Below are 17178 nucleotides of genomic sequence, written 5' to 3' on the forward strand. Positions count from 1 at the left end.
GCCCCGCTAATCCCGGAGACGGAGAGCTCGGCTCCTCCCTGGGGCGCCGCTGCAGGGCGCGCTCAAGATGTGAACACTCAAGGGGCGCGCAAGTACTTCCTGTAGGCATCACCATACTTAACTATTTAGAAGGTGCAGAAGGACCTGAACTCGCCAATCCCAGTTCAGTTCAGTCGCTCAGTCGTGTTCGGTTTTTTGTGACCCAATGGACTGCAGCACGCCAGGCCCTGTCCTTCTCCATCTCCCAGAGCTTGCTCACGTCCATTGAGTCGGCGATGCCATCCCACCATCTCATCCTCTGTCGTGCCCTTCTCCTCCCGCCGTCAATCTCTCCCAGCATCACGGTCTTTGCCAACGAGCCACTACTAGGGTTAACGCCTTAAAGCAGGGGGCGCGCGCGGCACACTGTCCCTTTAAGGCGGTGAGCCAGGCCGAGGCGTTCTGTCCCTCGTCGCCTCCCGTAGCTCGCCTCCGAGAGGCCGGCTTTGTGCGTTTGCCCCGCCCCGTCCGCCTCCGCCCCCCGCGCACGCGCACGCGCACTGCCGCCCAGCCGCCTAGTCAAGCTCGGCCCGGCTCCCGCCCAGGCGGCGGCCGACGCGACGCCCGGAGCGCCCACCTCAGTCCCTTCACCGCCCCGGGCAGGTAAGCGGGGGCCGCCGAGCCGGCGGGCACGTCCCGGGGGGCGCGGGGCCGGCCGGACGCCGGCGGCCCCCGCGCCCCCGGCCGCCGCACGTGTTCCGGCGGCCCGGGCCCGGCCCGGGTCCAGCCCCGCCGGGCCTCGCAGCGCGGACGCCCCGCGCCGGCCGCCTCGCCTCTGGGCGCCCGCGCCGCGCGCCTCCTGCCTGCCGGACGCCGGGCCCCCGGCGGCCCTCTGCCCTGACGCGAGCCCGCCGCGAACGGGCCCGCCCGGACCGCCGGACCCTGGGGGCCTCCCCGCCCTCGGCGGTCAGGTGACGAGCCCCCGGCCCCGGGACTACGGCCCCCAGCGCAGCCGAGCGCGGCGCCCCCTTTGCTTCCAGAGAGAGAGACCCCCGACCCACCGGGCCAGCCCGCGCCTGGGTGCCCTCAGCCGCACAGACGCCCCCACCTCAGCCTGCCGCCCTCCCGCCCCCCTGCCCAAGGCAGCCGGGCTCCCTGCTCCCCGGAGGGCCCGGGGCTCCGGGGATCGCGGGGCTGCCCGCGGCCACGGACAGCGCACCGCGCTCCCGCAGTGGAGCCTCAGACCCCTTGCAGCCTGGCCTGCGAGAGCCGTTCTGGGGGTGTGGAAGATGCTGCCCGGAGCCCGCTCACCCCGTTTCTTCCCGCCCAGGTTCCCTGTCGACGCTGGCGGGTCCTGAGCGAGACAGTGCCTCCGAGCTTGGCGAGGCTGCATAGGAGGCAGAGAGGTAAGCTGGCGCGTCTGAGAACCCGGATGGAGTGCCGGGAGCGGGGGGTCCCAGACTCTCCGGCGGCTCGTGGCCCCTCTCTCTTCCCACGGGCGGGGGCCCAGTCTCTGGGGTGGAGCCCCGAGCGTTTTGCGTTTTACCGGTTGACCAAGAGCACTCCCCACCCCCCAAGTCGGTTGGCTCAGACTTGGGTGGCCAGGCTCACCTGGGTGCCAAGAGGGGTCTGTTGTTAATTGCTCTGGAGGCTGGCTCCACACGTAAAGAGTCAAGCGATTGTATTTGCAAGAGCTGGGCTGGATTTCCCTGCGCTGATGTTTTGTGCAGTTAATGATTTGCTGGCGGAAGGGTAGGGCAAGGGTTGATCTGGGAGGAGTCGGGCACCTTCTCTTTGAGACCCCCTGTGTATCCCTGCTCCTCACCCGAGGGCAGCAGGTTTGCAGGAGTCGAGCCTCACCTCACCTGGTGGTCTTGGCTTTTATGCTAACAGGAGCTGCTCAGGCCTCAGAGCTGCCGTCCCATCCCGAACGGAGCCTCTTCTGTTCCCACTTGCGTTCGGCGTGGACACGCCTCGGGCTTCCCCTCTGTCAGCCCTAGCTGTGGTCTGGCTCCCTCAGGGGCCAGCTTCTGTGAAACAGACCCTCCAGCTCTGGGCCTTTGCTCCTCTGCCCACCCAGTGTGCCGCCCACCCAGGGGAAGGCAGTGCTTGGGTCCATTGGCGGGGCCTGGTCGCACTAAAGGTATTCACTGAGTAGCCAGCGCTTCCTGAGCCGCAGCTTTGTGCCCGCACCTTGCCCCCGGGCAGGTTTGCCAACCAGCCCCTGGCCTCCCCTGCCCCATTCTGGGTGCCCCCGCTCCGTCCCTAGGCCGCGACCCTCACAGCAGGTGGCCGGCCGGGTGCTCTGCACTGCCGTGTTGCGAGATGGGTCCTCTCCCCTCCTCCTGGAGGAGACCGGGGACGTGCTCTTGTGGATGGCTTCCGTCCACTCCGCCTCGGGGTGACTGCAGTTTTCAGTGCCGAGCTACAACTTAGAGTGTGTAAACTCCTTGGCTCATGGTGGTGCCAGCTTCTGGACTTGGATGGCCCGCGATGCTTGTGGGATGTCTCAGTGGCTCTGCTCTGGAATAATGCCTTCCCTTGATTTCAGAGTCACCTGGCTTCTGGGCTATGTATCCCAGTAACGGCATGTCCTCCTGTGATAGGGGAAGCCAGGCTCTTGCCACACGGTGTTCCCCAGGTTCCCGTTTGCATGTTGCAGTCTCTCCATCCTCTGCAGCGAGCTGGCTTGCAAGGTGTCTGGGTGTGCTTCAGGCGAAGGCTTCTAGGAAGGCCGGGCGGTGGGGACTCCATGGCAGGGCCAGCTCCGGGCTGTGCTTTACGGCTGCCTGGTCACTGCCTCACCGGGGACAGAGAGTCTCTCGCTGTTAGCGTTCTTCAAGGGGCCATGTGTCTGCAGCCTGCACTCGGCAGCCCTGGAGCCGGGAGGAGGGCCGCGGGGGCTGCGCTCCTGCTGTGGGCCCTGTTGCGCCACTGGGGTGCTGTTGGGGGCTTGGATGTGTTCCTGCAGCTCAGCTCCTGTCACTTGGCATGTTTGTTCCCTGATCAAGAGATCCTTGGCTACTTTTATTATTACTAATACATTTGTTTATTTTTAGCACTGCTGAGTCTTGCTGCATGAGCTTTCTCTTGTAGCAGAGCGTGGCTCTAGGGTGCTTCAGTGGTTGGCTCCAGTCGCTGCTGCACGTGAACTCAGTCGTTGCGGTTCCCGGGCTCTAGAGCAGGCCCAGTAGTTGTGGTGCGCAGGCTTTGTTGTTCCGCAGCACGTGGGATCTTCCCAGACCAGGGATCGAACCCGTGACTCCTTATTGGCAGACGGATTCTTTACCACTGAGCTACCAGGGAAGCCCTGATTTGTTTTAAGTGTATCAGGGGATCTTTGAAGAGAATTGCCTTTTGTCTGCCTGGACTTTGCTGTGTTTCTGCAGATGTGTGGGTAACAAAGCAGGAAACGCCGCTGAAGGTGGGTCCTGGGCTCTGATCCACAGGTGGGGCGAGAGCAGCGGTGTCTGAAAAGGACTAGCGAGGAGGGGCGGAGCAGACCCCAGCCTGGACCAGCGCCCGCTGCAGGGCTCAGGAAGGCCAGCGCTGTTTGTTCTCTTTCCTGGACACTAACTGTCTAATATATTTTATTTGTAAGTTTATTTATTTTTGGCTGGACCATGCAGCATATGGGGTCTTTGTTCCCCGATCAGGGATTAAACCCGTGGCCCCAGGCGTGGAAAAGCAGACTCTTAACTCTGGCACCCCTGGCGGGTCCCTGGAGGGCACCCATCTTTGCAGCGTGGTTTGTGTGTTGGCCCGTCCCCCGCTGCAGGCTTGGACCAGCAGACGCCCTCCCACGGCACGTCCTCCACTTGGGGCTGTGACCTCTCTGCCCGGGGTGCTGCAGAGCCATGGCGACGGAGGAGAAGAAGCCGGAGACGGAGGCCGCCCGAGCACAGCCCACCCCGTCATCCTCGGCCACACAGAGCAAGGTGTGTCCCTGGGGGCCCCAGGGAACGGCCAGGGCATGGAGGATGCGAGATGCTCGGAAATGGTATTTCAAGTGCGTAAGCCTGTTCTCCCTCCCCACTGAAACAGTGCCGGCTTTTACTCCAGACCACATCCCCGGCCAGTGCTTTTATGGGCCATGTTGGGGATGCCCGCCCTGTCACCTGGGGAGGGGGCTTTGTCATGATCGTAAGAGTCTCTGTGGGACTCAGACAACGTCTCTTGTTAAGCTCCCCAACTCTGGTCCCACCCTTCCCAGTGGAGGTAGCCCGCAGACAACAGGCAGGTCTGCCCAGGGGCGCAGGATTCAGGGGAGGTTGTGGGGGGCGGAGCTTGGCACGGGTGGGGGCTGCTGAAGCAGGGCTGGTGCTGCTGGGGCTCCCAGCTGCACGGTGCGGGGGCAGGTGCTTCCGGGAGGGATCCCCGTGTTTCTAGTCTGGATGGCAGAGCACGGGAGAAGCAGGGCTGGTGTGGGAAGTCCGGGCTCAGGGTTAGGCACGTGTGTTCAGCCGGATGAGGGCTCTCGGAGGCACTGTCCAGAGCTTGACCTTACACCTTGGGCATCACGTCCAGACTGGCGATCAGTGGGCAGTGGGATAACTGTTGGCTGACCAGTACTCTCTCTTTAACAGCCCACACCGGTGAAACCAAACTATGCTCTTAAATTCACCCTGGCCGGCCACACGAAAGCTGTGTCCTCTGTGAAGTTCAGCCCCAACGGGGAGTGGCTGGCGAGTTCGTGTAGGTGCCCCCGCCCTGTGACTGCTGGTTGAGACTCTGCAGAGACGGGCCGGGGCGGGGGAGCCTGGTGACAGGTGCTGAGGACGCGGCTCCTCGGGTGCGGCTGTGGGCAGCCCAGGTGTTGACTGGAGACCTTGACTGCCTTTCATTCCTTTATTTCAGCTGCAGATAAACTCATTAAGATTTGGGGAGCATATGATGGGAAATTTGAGAAAACCATCTCTGGTCACAAGCTGGTAGGTCTCTGCCCCACCCCGACTGAAGCTCTGCTGGGCGTGGGGGGCCCAACTCCCAGGCCTGTCAGGTTCGGGTCGGAGCCCCCCGCTCGGGCCTCCTCCCCAGTTTTTTAGGTGGTGATTTGCCTCCCAGCTTTGACCTCCTCAGGTGCGTTTGTGCCCGGCTGCAGGCCTGGCAGAGCCCCAGGGAACAGGCTTCTGGGCCTGGCCTGTGTGTCCATCTGTGCGGTCCTCCCGAGCTGAGGGCATGATGTCCGGTTATCTTCAGTTGGACGTTGGGGGTCTGACTTTGGCTGGCTGGTCCCGTTTTGTCAAAGCAATGACCGTGTGTCTCCTCCCGCAGGGCATATCCGACGTGGCCTGGTCGTCAGATTCTAACCTCCTTGTTTCCGCCTCAGATGACAAGACCCTGAAGATCTGGGACGTGAGCTCGGTAAGCTCCGGGCGTGGCTGCCGAGCGGCGGCGTGTCGCCAGGCGCTTGGCCACTGTCGTGAGTTGGGTGAGGCGGGGTCGCCCTGACACCGATATTTGGGGAAATAATCCCCAGGAACGATGTTATTTTAGGGAAAGTGTCTGAAAACCCTGAAGGGACACAGCAATTACGTCTTTTGCTGTAACTTCAACCCCCAGTCCAACCTCATTGTCTCGGGCTCCGTAAGTGTGCGGCTCCCCTGGGCGGGGGTGGGGGCCCCCAGGCTGCTCGCTGAGGGGCTCGGGGCTGGGGGGTTGCCCCCCGTTCCGCCCAGAAGAGCCGCCGTCACCTGCCCCTTTGCCTTCAGTTTGACGAGAGCGTGCGCATATGGGACGTGAAGACAGGGAAGTGCCTCAAGACCTTGCCGGCCCACTCAGATCCTGTCTCGGCCGTGAGTCCCGCCGCCGCCCTGGCGGCAGAGGCCATGCTCGGGGACCTGTGCTCGGGGGGTGGGGGGGGTCTCACAGGGCAGGCAGGGAGCGGGTCTGCAAGGGCTGAGCGGCGCAGGTGTGACCACTGGTGCGGGGAGTGTGGCACGGGGGTGACTGTAGTGGGTAGAGCATCCCGGGTCGTGGTGGCCAGTCGTGGGGAGACGGGGGGAAGGTATCCTCCCTGCGTGGTCCACAGTGACTGTTCTGGGCACCCCCGTGTGCGGGGTGAGTGTGCAAGTGTTAAACTACTCACGTGTCATAAACTGCCCAATGTACAAATGAGACAAAGTGTCTCTTTGTCAACAAGGAGCCAGAAATGGTTTTTTAGCCAAGTTTACCTTTTGAAAAGTAGAAGGAGTCATGTATAAACAGGTTGTCTGTTGTTACCAAATGGTTGGTCCTTTTCAGGTTCTGAAGTCCGGTAGCTGAGCGATTTTAAGCATTCTTAGCCATGGAAGGCCTTTGTCCTGCTGATGCTGTGCTCAGGGCTTGACCTTTTGGGGACACGTAATGAGCTAGTTATTGTCACTGTGCTTATTTAACTTAACATGCAGTGTGCATCACGAGAAACTCGGGGCTGGATGAAGCACAAGCTGGAATCAAAATTGCTGGGAGAAATATCAGTAACCTCAGATATGCAGATGACACCACCCTTATGGCAAAAAGTGAAGAAGAACTAAAGAGCCTCTTGATGAAAGTGAAAGAGGAGAGTGAAAAAGTTGGCTTAAAACTCAGCATTCAGAAAACTAAGATCATGGCATCCAGTCCCATCACTTCATGGCAAACAGATGGGGAAACAGTGGAAACAGTGACAGACTTTATTTTTTTGGGCTCCAGAATCACTGCAGATGGTGATTGCAGCCATGAAATTAAAAGACGCTTGGTCCTTGGAAGAAAAACTGTGACCAACTTAGATAGCATATTAAAGAGCAGAGACATGACTTTTCCAACAAAGGTCCGTCTAGTCAAGGTTATAGTTTTTCCAGTAGTCATGTATGGATGTGAGAGTTGGACTATAAAAGAAAGCTGAGCGCCAAAGAATTGATGCTTTTGAACTGTGGTGTTGGAGAAGACTCTTGAGAGTCCCTTGGACTGCAAGGAGATCCAACCAGTCCATCCTAAAGGAAATCAGTCCTGAATATTCATTGGAAGGACTGATGCTAAGGCTGAAACTCCAATACTTTGGCCACCTGATGCAAAGAGCTGACTCATTGGAAAAGACCCTGATGCTGGGAGAGATTGAAGGCAGGAGGAGAAGGGGATGACAGAGGATGAGATGGTTGGATGGCATCACCAACTCAATGGACATGAGTTCGAGCAAGCTCCAGGAGTTGGTGCTGGACAGGGAGGCCTGGCATGCTGCGGTCCATGGGGTCACAGGGTCGGACACGACTGAGCAACTGAACTGGATGAGCTGTTTGAAGCTCCTGGCATGGTGCTGGCCCTCGGGCATGGCCCTGCTGGCCCCATGTCGTGACCCGTGCCTGGGGCTGCAAGGAGGGTGCCCGCTGCAGTTTTTAACTACATGTTCTCCAGTGCACCCCTGCTCTGCTCCAGCTCTGCCTGCTGGGGTGAGGGTCTGGGGCTCCTTCCAGCTCTGTGCCTGCCGGTGGCCGACACTTTGTGCTGGTCCCCCCGACGGGCGCTGACTGGCGGCTCTCACTCCATGGAGAGGGGTGCAGCCCAGGTCGGCACGCTCGTGCCGCGGCGCCCCTGGGCAGGTGTTGGCAGAGCCCGGGCCTGCATGCCGCTTGGTGTGTGGCCCGCACTGTGGCTGTCGTGCCCTCACCCAGCGCTGGTGCAGAGGGACACCTCGCTGCGTTTGCTGGCTGTGCCCTCTGAACGTGGTCAGGAGCAGGGCGGAGCGCCGTGCGGGCTTTGGGCCCACTCAGCATCACCTGCAAGGGGTTTCCATCAGATCACAGTTCACAGGTTCAAAGGGTTGAGTGTGATGAGCTCAGGTGCTGCGAGTTTGAGAGAAAGTCGGTTTGGGAGGCTGAGGAGCTCGTGGTGGGAGCCGGGCGGGGCCAGCGACCAGGGCTCCTCAGGGGCCACGTCGTCCACACGGAGGCCCCCGGCCACCCGGGGCAGCGTCCCGACTGAGGTGTGAGGGAATGTGAGAAAGCGAGCCTCTCAGGTTTCCAGGACTCCGTGCACCAAAGGGAGAGTCAGGTGCCGCTGGTGGTTTCTAACCCTGGTGTGTGCTGAAGTGTGTCAGATGCAGGCGTGTGTGTGCTCAGCCGCTTCAGTCATGTCTGACTCTGCACCCCCACGGACTGTAGCCCCCAGGCTCCTCTGTCCATGGGATTCTCCAGGCGAGAACGCTGGCATGGGCTGCCATGTCCTCCAGGGGACACTGGGTGAAATGAAATACCTGGGGCTCGTTTCACCTGTTACTGCCCTGCGCAGCGGCTGAGAGGTGGAAGGGGCGCACGCGGCCCCGTCACGGGCCCTGGGCCGTGTGGACGGCAGTTCTCCCAGGTGTGGGCCCGGACCGGCCTCTGCTGGCAGCGTGGGAGAGACGCAGGCTCTCGGGACCCTCGCGCAGGGCAGGCACAGCGTGCGGCAGCAAGCATGGTGTTTCCCCCGGGGTCACTTGTTGTGAAACGGCTTGTCCTGCCCAGGACTTGAACTTCTGACATGGATTGCTCTTGCCGCTCAAGCAGAGAGTCAGTCAGAAAAAAGAAAGAGGATGAACCAAAGACCCACCAGTTGGGAGTCGGGGCTGGTCCGGTGGCCCTTGCTTATCAGATGTGTCTCGCCTGTCCCCATCGTGGGCAGGGTCAGGCATTCAGGCAGAGTCTCTGGTGTGGAGATGGCACCGGCCGCCTCCCACCTGGGGGCTCTGCCTCTCCCCAGCCACGTGGTTTGGAGTAGCCTGGGTCATGTTCCCGCCTTGTCTGGAAAGCTCATGCTGGCTCGGGCATCCCGGGGTTCGGTGTCTGGGCACTCGGAGCAGCCGATCTGGGTGTCTTGTGGTTCTGGGGGGTGCTCGGCGGGCAGGGGTACGCCCATGAGTGACACTCGCGAGTGTCTGAATAGGTGGGCCTCTCTCCTGACTTTTCCCTCTGGATGGAGGCCGTGGTCAGACCACCGTCACGTCTACATCCACAGACAGGCTCCGGCCAGCTGGGCCTCTCCCTGCGGAGCAGGGCATCTGGGTTGGACGTTTGTAGTTTTCCCCGGGCGTTTTGTAGTCCACGATTGAAAGACCCCAGACGTTTCAGGGTTGGTTTTGTGTGGTTCAGTCTTCCGTCATGAAACAGACTTGCTTGAGACGCCAGGTGAGAACGATCACTTCATCCCTGTTGCTTGTGCGTCTCTTAGAGGCTCAGGAAGTCGGGGGAGTTCAGAGCTGCTCCGTGTGTGTGTCTGTTGTGGGGTTGGAGTGCGGGAGCCGGCGTTGATGATCGCGTCTGTGTTGACCTCAGAGTGCGTCTCCCCCTCCCTCTCCTTCGTCCTCAGGTTCACTTTAACCGAGACGGATCCCTGATAGTTTCCAGTAGCTACGATGGTCTCTGGTAAGTAACAGTCTTACTTGACTGAGCCAGTGAGCATTTAAAGGCCTTTCCTTGCACCGTTTGTGCCTCTCGGCGTCCAGCAGGGGCTGTGGGGCAGGTGGGGTCGGGGAGGCGCAGCTGTCCCAGACGTGGCTCCTTGTGGGCCCTGGAGGGTGGGCGTCCTAAGCTTGTGGCCCCGGTAAGGGGCGTGGTGGAGGAAAGGTGTGCCAACGTGCGCATCCTCGAGTGCCCTGTTGGGGACGTCAGGTCCTGAGCAGGTGCTGAGAGCCCAGGTCCGTCCCAGGGGGCGGGTGGGGGAGGGGAGGTGGGGCACTGTCACGAGAGCATGCTGTCTGAGGTCAGGCCCGTGGCCTTGACGCTTGGAGTGGAAGTGCTGTGTGGACGCTGTGAGACGTGCGGGGAGCTGTAGGGAGAGTGTTTTGAGCTGAGCTCAGCGCGCGAGTGCGGAGCGCCGGGGCGTGCTGGGCGCAGCGCGCGAGTGCGGAGCGCCGGGGCGGGCTGGGCGCAGCGCGCGAGTGCGGAGCGCCGGGGCGGGCTGGGCGCAGCGCGCGAGTGCGGAGCGCCGGGGCGGGCTGGGCGCAGCGCGCGAGTGCGGAGCGCCGGGGCGGGCTGGGCGCAGCGCGCGAGTGCGGAGCGTCGGGGCGGGCTGGGCGCAGGGCTGGGCGCAGCGCGCGAGTGCGGAGCGCCGGGGCGTGCTGGGCGCAGCGCGCGAGTGCGGAGCGCCGGGGCGTGCTGGGCGCAGCGCGCGAGTGCGGAGCGCCGGGGCGGGCTGGGCGCAGGCTGCTGTCACAGCAGCCACTGGCCAGACCCGGGCCCGCAGGGGACCTCCAGCCACGAGGGAGAGAGCGGCCTGAGAAATCTGTCCACGTTTAGTGCCAATAACAGAGAAGCTAGAGTAACAAAGTGATGTGCGTAAGAAACCGTGGCAGCACCGGAGCGCGCCGCGTGCGCTGCGTGCCATTGGGCCTGGCTGCGCCCCGCAGGAGAAGCTGTCAAGTGTGGGTCAAAGTCCTCTGACCGCTTGTTTTCAAGAAACACACCTGAAACAGGGCGCGTCGGTCCAGGCTCGGGAGAGAAGGGTGGGTGGGCCGGGCAGAGACAGGGGCTGAGCCGGGGTGAGCAGGTGGAGCTGCAGGAGGCCAAGGGGGTCAGGACCGGCCGGGGCTGCGCCAGGGCCTGGCCACGCGGGACCCGGTGTGTGTGAGCACGCTCAGCCGGCGGCGGCTCTGCAGTAGGGCTCCCGGGGCGCGGCAGGGCTGACCGTGCCGTAGGCTGTGTGTCTGCTGCGTGTGAGGAGTCGCGTGTGGCCTGTGGACAGTCCGCATGTCCCCGTTTCCTTCATCACTCAGTGCAACTTGGGATTTCCAGCTAACGTGATGAGAAGGTCATCGCGTGAGAAGTGGATCGAGGCTGATCTCTAGGTCATGGGGTGTCGTGCTGGCAGAAACCGCACACGCACAGAGGCTGGATTGGCGTGACGCCTGCATGTCCAGCCGGGGAGTATCGGCTCTTAGAACAGGCTCTCTTGTCCCTGAACCAGAGGCCATCCAGACGAGTGCCATGATAACGCTGTTTGTGTGAGAAGCGCTGCCCCCGGGGCTGCGTGCTTGGCGTGCCGGTGCCTGGAGAGCCTGTGGTGGGGCAGGTTGGGCCGGTGGCCATGGGTGCGGAGCGGGCTGGCCATGCCGTCCTCCACTGTCTCCCCGTGGCGCTGAGAGAGACTGAGCGAGTGACCGAGGCGTCAGGACGGGAAGCGGGCCCGGGCCCCGTGGTCACCGCTCTGCCTGTTGCTTTGCAGTCGGATCTGGGACACCGCCTCGGGCCAGTGCCTGAAGACGCTCATTGGTGAGTGGGGCGGCCTGTGGCCACGTCCTGCACAGACACCCTTTCTCCCGCAGGGGCTCCTTCTCTGCTGCCGTCCCTCCTCTCCCACTCCTTCCTGCTCAGCTCTGTCGTCCAGCCTGGCTGGGGCCCTCAGTGAGCCCTGTCTGCTAGGGCTGGGGACTCCAGGGTCTCCGCAGACGGTGTGGGGCTGTGCCGGGGGTGGTGGCACCGTGGGAAGGCAGCGTGCTGTGTGTGGCCAGAGGCGCCGCCGGGTAGGGTGTGTGTGTGGCCAGAGGGTGGCTGAGGGGCCCCCAGGGCCTCAGGCCTGGGAGGCTGACAGGGGTGGGGAGGGTTTACTGTCAGGGAGGCCAATCTCTGAGTCCTGATGGAAGGCCTCTGCTGTGTTGGGTGAGTTGGCGGGCTCCATGGGCCAGGCTTGCCTCCTGCCCTGGGCTGTCATGGGAGCAGGCGTGGCTCTGAGGGTCTGCTCTGGCCACCATCACAGGAGTCTGCAGGCCAGGTGGGTGGCTTCAACAGCAGAAACCTGTGCCCACGTCTGGAGGCTGGAGTCCATGGTCAGGGCATGGGCAGGGCTGGCTCCGCCTGGGCCCTCTCTGTGGCCTTCCCCGCGAGCCCTCTGTGGGCGTCCTCACCTCCTCCTGCAGGTCACAGGACGCTGGTCAGATCGGCTTGGCCCCCGCAGCCCGCCCAGCTGCCTCATCTGACGTAACCTGCCTCTGAGGCGCGGTCTGCGTGGCCAGGCTTAGGCCAGGAGGGCGGGGTGGGCCCCCGGTGGCCTTGGAGGTTTTCTCGCTCTGCGCGCTCTGACTGAGACGTTGCCCTGTATGTCCTGTGGCACCGTCCCATGGGTCTGGGCATCCCCACCGGTGCTGTGTCCTCGTGCCCGTGGCTGAATGAGGGCTCCTAGCTGAGCTCGTGGCCGCCCCGCGGCTGGGCGGGAGCCGAGGCCCAAGATTACAGGCAGCTGCAGCTGCATCCCGCCCCGTCTGACCTCAGCTCTGGGGCGTCAGGCCCTTAGGCCGTCCTCGGATGAGCCTGTCCCAGCTGCGGGGCGGCCCTCATGCGCCCCCCCATGTGCCTTTCCAGCGTCCGCCCAGCAGAGGGAGCAGCGGCCCCCCGCGTGCGGGGCGCAGGCCTGGGCCCCCCGAGGTGGTAACGGGTGGGCCACCCCGGTGCTCGGGACCCAGGGCCACGTGGCCCCTCACCAGGGTGCACTCGGGCTCCTCCCCAGGCGGGGGCGGTGCGGTCACCGGGCCACATGCCTCCCAGGCCGGCCCTGCCCAGCCAGCAGCTCCACCCTGCCTCCCCAGGGCCCCCGGGCACGTTGCACCCCGAGTGTCAGGAGCGGGGGTGTGGGCATGGCATCGCTAGGTGGTTTCCAGGGAGAACCTGCGCTGTCCCAGCGAAACCTTCAGGAGAATGGCCGCCACGATTCAGCGGGCCGGCCGTGTCCTCAGGGCAGCTGGGTTGGGCAAGCCCCGTGTGAGACGGCCACCCCGAGGCCTTCTCTGTGCCCTGAGTGGAAGCAGCCCGGGGGCGGCTGAAGGCCCGGCCTCCTGAGGCCGAGTGGCCACAGGGCCTTTGTTCCTGAAGCTCTCCTGCCCGGGGGTCACAGGGCGGAGCGGCTCTCACGCTGCATGAGTGGTGGGTGGTGGCAGCGTGGGCACGCGTGGCGGTGGCCTCACTGGGCGGTGGTGGGGGAGCCCCCCGGCAGTCAGGGCCCCCCGGCAGCCACGTCTGTGCTCCATGCAGATGACGACAACCCCCCCGTGTCCTTCGTGAAGTTCTCTCCGAACGGCAAGTACATCCTGGCCGCCACCTTGGACAAGTAAGCGCTGCCGTGCCCGCCCGGGGTGGGTGTGTGGCCAGGCCCCAGCCCGAGACCGTCCCTCCCTGCCGGGGCCACGCCGGAGGCCCATCTGTGCAGCCGGGGCTCAGATCCTCGGCTCCATGGTTACCGGGGACCCTCCTGTCCGAGGGGTGGTGGGCACTGCTCCCACTTCCCCTGGGCGCTCTAAGAGAGGGGTGGTGGGCACTGCTCCCTCTTCCCCTGGGCACTGCTCCCACTTCCACTGAGCACTGCTTCTGCTTCTCCCTGACAAGATGGGGGCAGGTGTCACCGCCCGTCAGCTGCCCTCCTGGGGGTTGTTGGGGCTTGGCCTCCTGTGCACAGAGGGCTGCCCGCAGGTGGGCTCTCAGGGTCCGCCCCGGGAGGAGGAAGGACCGTAGCTGACACCTGTGCTGGACGGGCTTCCCCTGCCCTTCTCAGGGGCCCTGAGGACCCCTTACTGGCGTGCCTGGGGCTCCCATGGTCCGCTCGGGTGTCCTCACCCCCGGCCGCTTCGCGGGGCCCCTGCCCACCATGTGCTGACCCGGCCCCTCTGCCTTGCAGCACGCTGAAGCTCTGGGACTACAGCAAAGGCAAGGTGGGTGACCAGAGCAAGGGTCTCTGGGCTCCTGAGGGTCCTGGGCTGTGGCCGCAGGGCACAGAGTGTGACTTTGTGGAGTTGGTTTGGCGCAAATGTCCCCACGATGTGGGTTAAACTGGGCCTGGGTGGGCTGTGGGTGGGGCTCACGGTGCTCACAGAGCTGTCCGTCGTGGCTGGGGGGTCACCAGCGGCGAGGGCGGCCCTGAGTGAGTGGCGGCCATGGCTGTTTCAGTGCCTGAAGACGTACACGGGCCACAAGAATGAGAAGTACTGTATATTCGCCAACTTCTCTGTCACCGGTGGGAAGGTGAGTCATCTGCCCCCCGTGGCTCCCCGGCCCCTCCTGCAGGTGGCCCGGTCCTCAGCCACAGAACAGGCGGGAGCTTTCTGGATGTTACTGGTGTGAAGGCCCCCTCTGCAGACTGCTGGTTTGGGAACGTCCTGCTCCCTCTGCCTGGGCCCCACTGGCACTCTCCCGACCCTCAGGCTCAGGCAGGAGCCTTGTGATGAGCAGCTGGGCCGTGACTGATGGCCAGCGTCCCAGAAGCCGCCCCGAGGCGAGCGGCAGGCGGTGGGACAGCGTCTGGATGGGGGTAGTTTGGGGGCTGCATGCCCTGCTGGGGCCGTGGGCGCAGACCATGGTCCGGCCGAACGGGTGCCTGACCCGGCTCTGTCCCCGCGCCCCTGCCCCATGCTGTACCCAGTGGATCGTGTCGGGCTCGGAGGATAACTTGGTCTACATCTGGAACCTGCAGACCAAGGAGATCGTGCAGAAGCTTCAGGGCCACACAGGTGAGCGGGGCGTCTGCTGCTGCCGTCACTTCTCAGCTGCTCTGGGAGCCCCTCCTCGTCTGCAGGTGCCAGGGCGGTGCCTCCGGATTCAGGGCTGTCGGGGGATGGTGTGACGCCTCCCCTTGCAGGGCTGTGGGGGGACGGTCTGGCCTCAGCTTTAACCGCTCATTCCCGGCAGCTGGCTGCCCAGCTCTGAAGTCCCTGTGGCCCGTGGCCTCCCGGGAGTGGCCGGGGCCCATGTGGAGGTGGTTCCGTTGACCCGGGCTCCTCCCGGGCCCCTGCACCATGCTCCTCTCCCCAGCGCTCAGGGGCCAGCAGTGTAGAGCCCTTAGCTGCCTGGGGCGACACCCTCTCCCTAAGAACGCAAGTCCCCTGGGAGCAGGGCCTGCCCCTGCCCCCCACCTTTGGCCTCCACTGTCAGCTTGTGGCTTCTGCTGTGTGGCCGGGACACTCAGAGGCTCACTTGAAGCCGCCCCAGCCAGAGGGGAAATGCTGGGGCTCCGTTTCCTGAAAAGCTATAAACTCACTGACTTGCCTGATGCCAGGGCCAGCTCAAGACGGGATCTGCTGTGCCCGCCCTGGGTGGATTTGCAGAGCCGGCCCCACAGGGCATCAGGGCCCATGCCGGGGTGGGGGGCAGTGCAGCTCTGGTCCAGGTGGGGGGTGCGACCTCCGCACTGCAAGCTTGACGGCAGCCCCGGCACGCCCCTGGCCTGTGGGGCACCCCTTGCCTCGCCAGGGTCTGGGTGGGGCCCCCTGCTGTCCTCCCGCCCTGAACCCCGGCCCTGTGTGCTGAGCGCGGGGTGGGCAGCCCCGTGCAGAGGGCCGGGCCCAAGGGGGGAACGGACGTCGACCATCTGTTTGCAGACGTCGTCATCTCAACGGCGTGTCACCCCACGGAGAACATCATTGCCTCGGCTGCCCTGGAGAACGACAAGACCATCAAGCTCTGGAAGAGCGACTGCTAGGCCAAGGTGCCGGGCGCTGCCGGAAAGTCCACCCGGACTCATGGGAGCGCGGCTCTTGGAGGGGCTCCCGGTCCAAGCCCGGGGACCTGTGGGGCTTGGCCCTGAGCTGCCTCTGAAGAAACTTGGCTGGGGCGTGTCTCCCACTTGAGGGTCTGGAGGTTGCTGGTGACGTTTCTGCCAATCCCTTTCTCACCGTCTGGGGAAAAGTTTCTAGTCTGTATTGTGTTCAGAGTCCACAGAAATATTGTGTTCAGAGTCCACAGAGATTTTTAATTTTTTATTACAAAAAGGTGAAGTTCAATTTATCATGAGTTGTGTTTTTTCTGGTAACTATTCTGCACCGTTTTTGCGATTTTATCGCCAGTGCTGTGCCGTCGCCACCACGGGTCCTGGCTGCCAGCCTCGGAGGCCGCCCCTTGCGTGTGTTCAGTGATGCTCTGGCGACAGCGTCCTGCCTGTGACCACGTGTCCTGAGTCTGTCTGGGGAGCACAGAGCACTCACTGTGTGATGGCCATGGAAAAGCCTGTGCTTTGGGGTCGTTGCCCCCGTGATGCTGGCGTGGGGACCACCCTCAGTGCTTCCTTTGGTCCCATGGCTGGTCACACGACAAGCAGCACCCTGAGCCGTGCTGAAGGCAGCCAAGCACGTGTGTGAACGCGTGGCAGCCGAGTTCTCACCTGGCGCTCTTCTCTGTGTGGCTCTTTTACAAGAAGTCTCACAGTCGGCAGGAGGTTGAAAGGATTCTTGACAGATCTCCCAAATGACGTGTCCACTCCATCCCGCGGAGCCCAGGACCACAGAGGACTAGCCAGTGCCCTGCCGGCTCGCGGCGCGCAGGTGTGGGGCTGCAGGCAGGCAGTAGGGTTCCTTGTTGCAGAGACTCCCAGGCCCCTGCGGTGTCTCGTGGTCTATGGCAGACGCTGGCGAGGGCAGGGGCGGAGAGCCCTGGTCTGGTCCCCCCGCCACCAGCCTCAGGACGGGTGGGCTCAGGAGCCGGCTCCTCACAGGGAGATGGTGTCATCCACCCGCCTTGCCCACCTAGGCTCTGATCGGGGGCCTCTTCCTGCCAGTGGAACCGTGGGAGTTGGGGGCGCAGACTGCAGGGCAGCGCGGTCAGGCAGCTGCTGCCGTCCACGGGGGCCCCTCTCTGCAGCGGGTTCACCTGGCGTCCCGAGGCCTCTGCGGTGGAGGCGTGTCCCCTGCCTGGGCCCAGGTGGCGAGGCCAGTGCTTGGCCTCCAGGGAGCCCTGCAGGTGGGGAAGCAGGAGGCGCCGCCCGGCGGCTGCTGAGGCAGCATGTACAGCCACAGGTGTCGGGACAGCCCGGCGCTGCTCCCCCAGCCTCCCCTTCAGAAGCAGAGACGCCGATGGCTTGGCTGTCATAGGAGTGAACCGCTCCAGCGCAGGGACCCCCGAGCCTGCAGCGCCTGAGCGTCTGGGCGGGAGATGCTGAGGCCCCATGGCAGTGGCGGCCTTGGTTTTCCCTGGACCAAGGTTGAGGTTCTTTGGGTTTTGTTGGTTCTGGTGTCAGACTTGCCCCAGGGCAGGGGCATGTGTGCAGAGTGCTGTGTCCTTGAATATAGTTTATTTTTTCTACATTTGAATTCTCTGTTGTAGAATTATGTAAAAATGCATTCATTCTCTTTTTGAAAATAAAGAATTTCCTGTCTTGTAATTTTGTTCCCAAAGAAGCACTTACCCTTCTTAACATGTAGCTGTTACCGGGGTGTGAGGGGGCAGGGGTGGCACAAAGGCAAACGACCACTCAACCAGCGCACCCTCGGCGGGGGCTTTACTCAAGTCAGGGAGG

At 63.4% G+C, this 17178-nt stretch overlaps 1 protein-coding gene across 7 annotated transcripts; it reads left to right on the plus strand.

Annotated features, from left to right (window-relative positions):
• The first annotated feature begins 489 nt into the window (after positions 1 to 489).
• On the plus strand, positions 490 to 15674 carry WDR5 (WD repeat domain 5). 7 transcript variants are annotated; one of them, XM_044926536.1, is made up of 18 exons: positions 490 to 642; positions 1310 to 1385; positions 1873 to 2122; positions 3429 to 3575; positions 3758 to 3917; positions 4566 to 4674; positions 4837 to 4910; positions 5254 to 5343; positions 5476 to 5565; positions 5691 to 5774; positions 9280 to 9335; positions 11134 to 11180; positions 12267 to 12332; positions 12933 to 13008; positions 13573 to 13606; positions 13842 to 13916; positions 14314 to 14401; positions 15269 to 15674. In XM_044926536.1, exons 5-18 carry the CDS (start codon positions 3837 to 3839, stop codon positions 15367 to 15369), a joined length of 1071 nt encoding a protein of 356 aa, XP_044782471.1. In that variant the 5' UTR covers positions 490 to 642; positions 1310 to 1385; positions 1873 to 2122; positions 3429 to 3575; positions 3758 to 3836; the 3' UTR covers positions 15370 to 15674. The 7 variants fall into 7 exon arrangements, with proteins under 7 accessions (XP_044782471.1, XP_044782469.1, XP_044782470.1 ...); XM_044926534.1 differs by lacking the exon at positions 1873 to 2122; XM_044926535.1 differs by lacking the exons at positions 1873 to 2122; positions 3429 to 3575.
• The last annotated feature ends 1504 nt before the right edge of the window (positions 15675 to 17178 follow it).

Source organism: Bubalus bubalis, chromosome 12, assembly GCF_019923935.1.
Source record: "Bubalus bubalis isolate 160015118507 breed Murrah chromosome 12, NDDB_SH_1, whole genome shotgun sequence".
In the NCBI taxonomy this organism is placed as follows: domain Eukaryota; kingdom Metazoa; phylum Chordata; class Mammalia; order Artiodactyla; family Bovidae; genus Bubalus; species Bubalus bubalis.

Excerpts from the sequence above, each read along its gene's own strand:
- WDR5 (XM_044926532.1), top strand. The coding sequence starts at position 7,340 with ATGTTCTCCAGTGCACCCCTGCTCTGCTCCAGCTCTGCCTGCTGGGGT. Across the intron at positions 9,336-11,133 it reads AGTAGCTACGATGGTCTCTG|TCGGATCTGGGACACCGCCT; the intron begins GTAAGTAACAGT and ends GTTGCTTTGCAG. Across the intron at positions 13,607-13,841 it reads GGGACTACAGCAAAGGCAAG|TGCCTGAAGACGTACACGGG; the intron begins GTGGGTGACCAG and ends TGGCTGTTTCAG.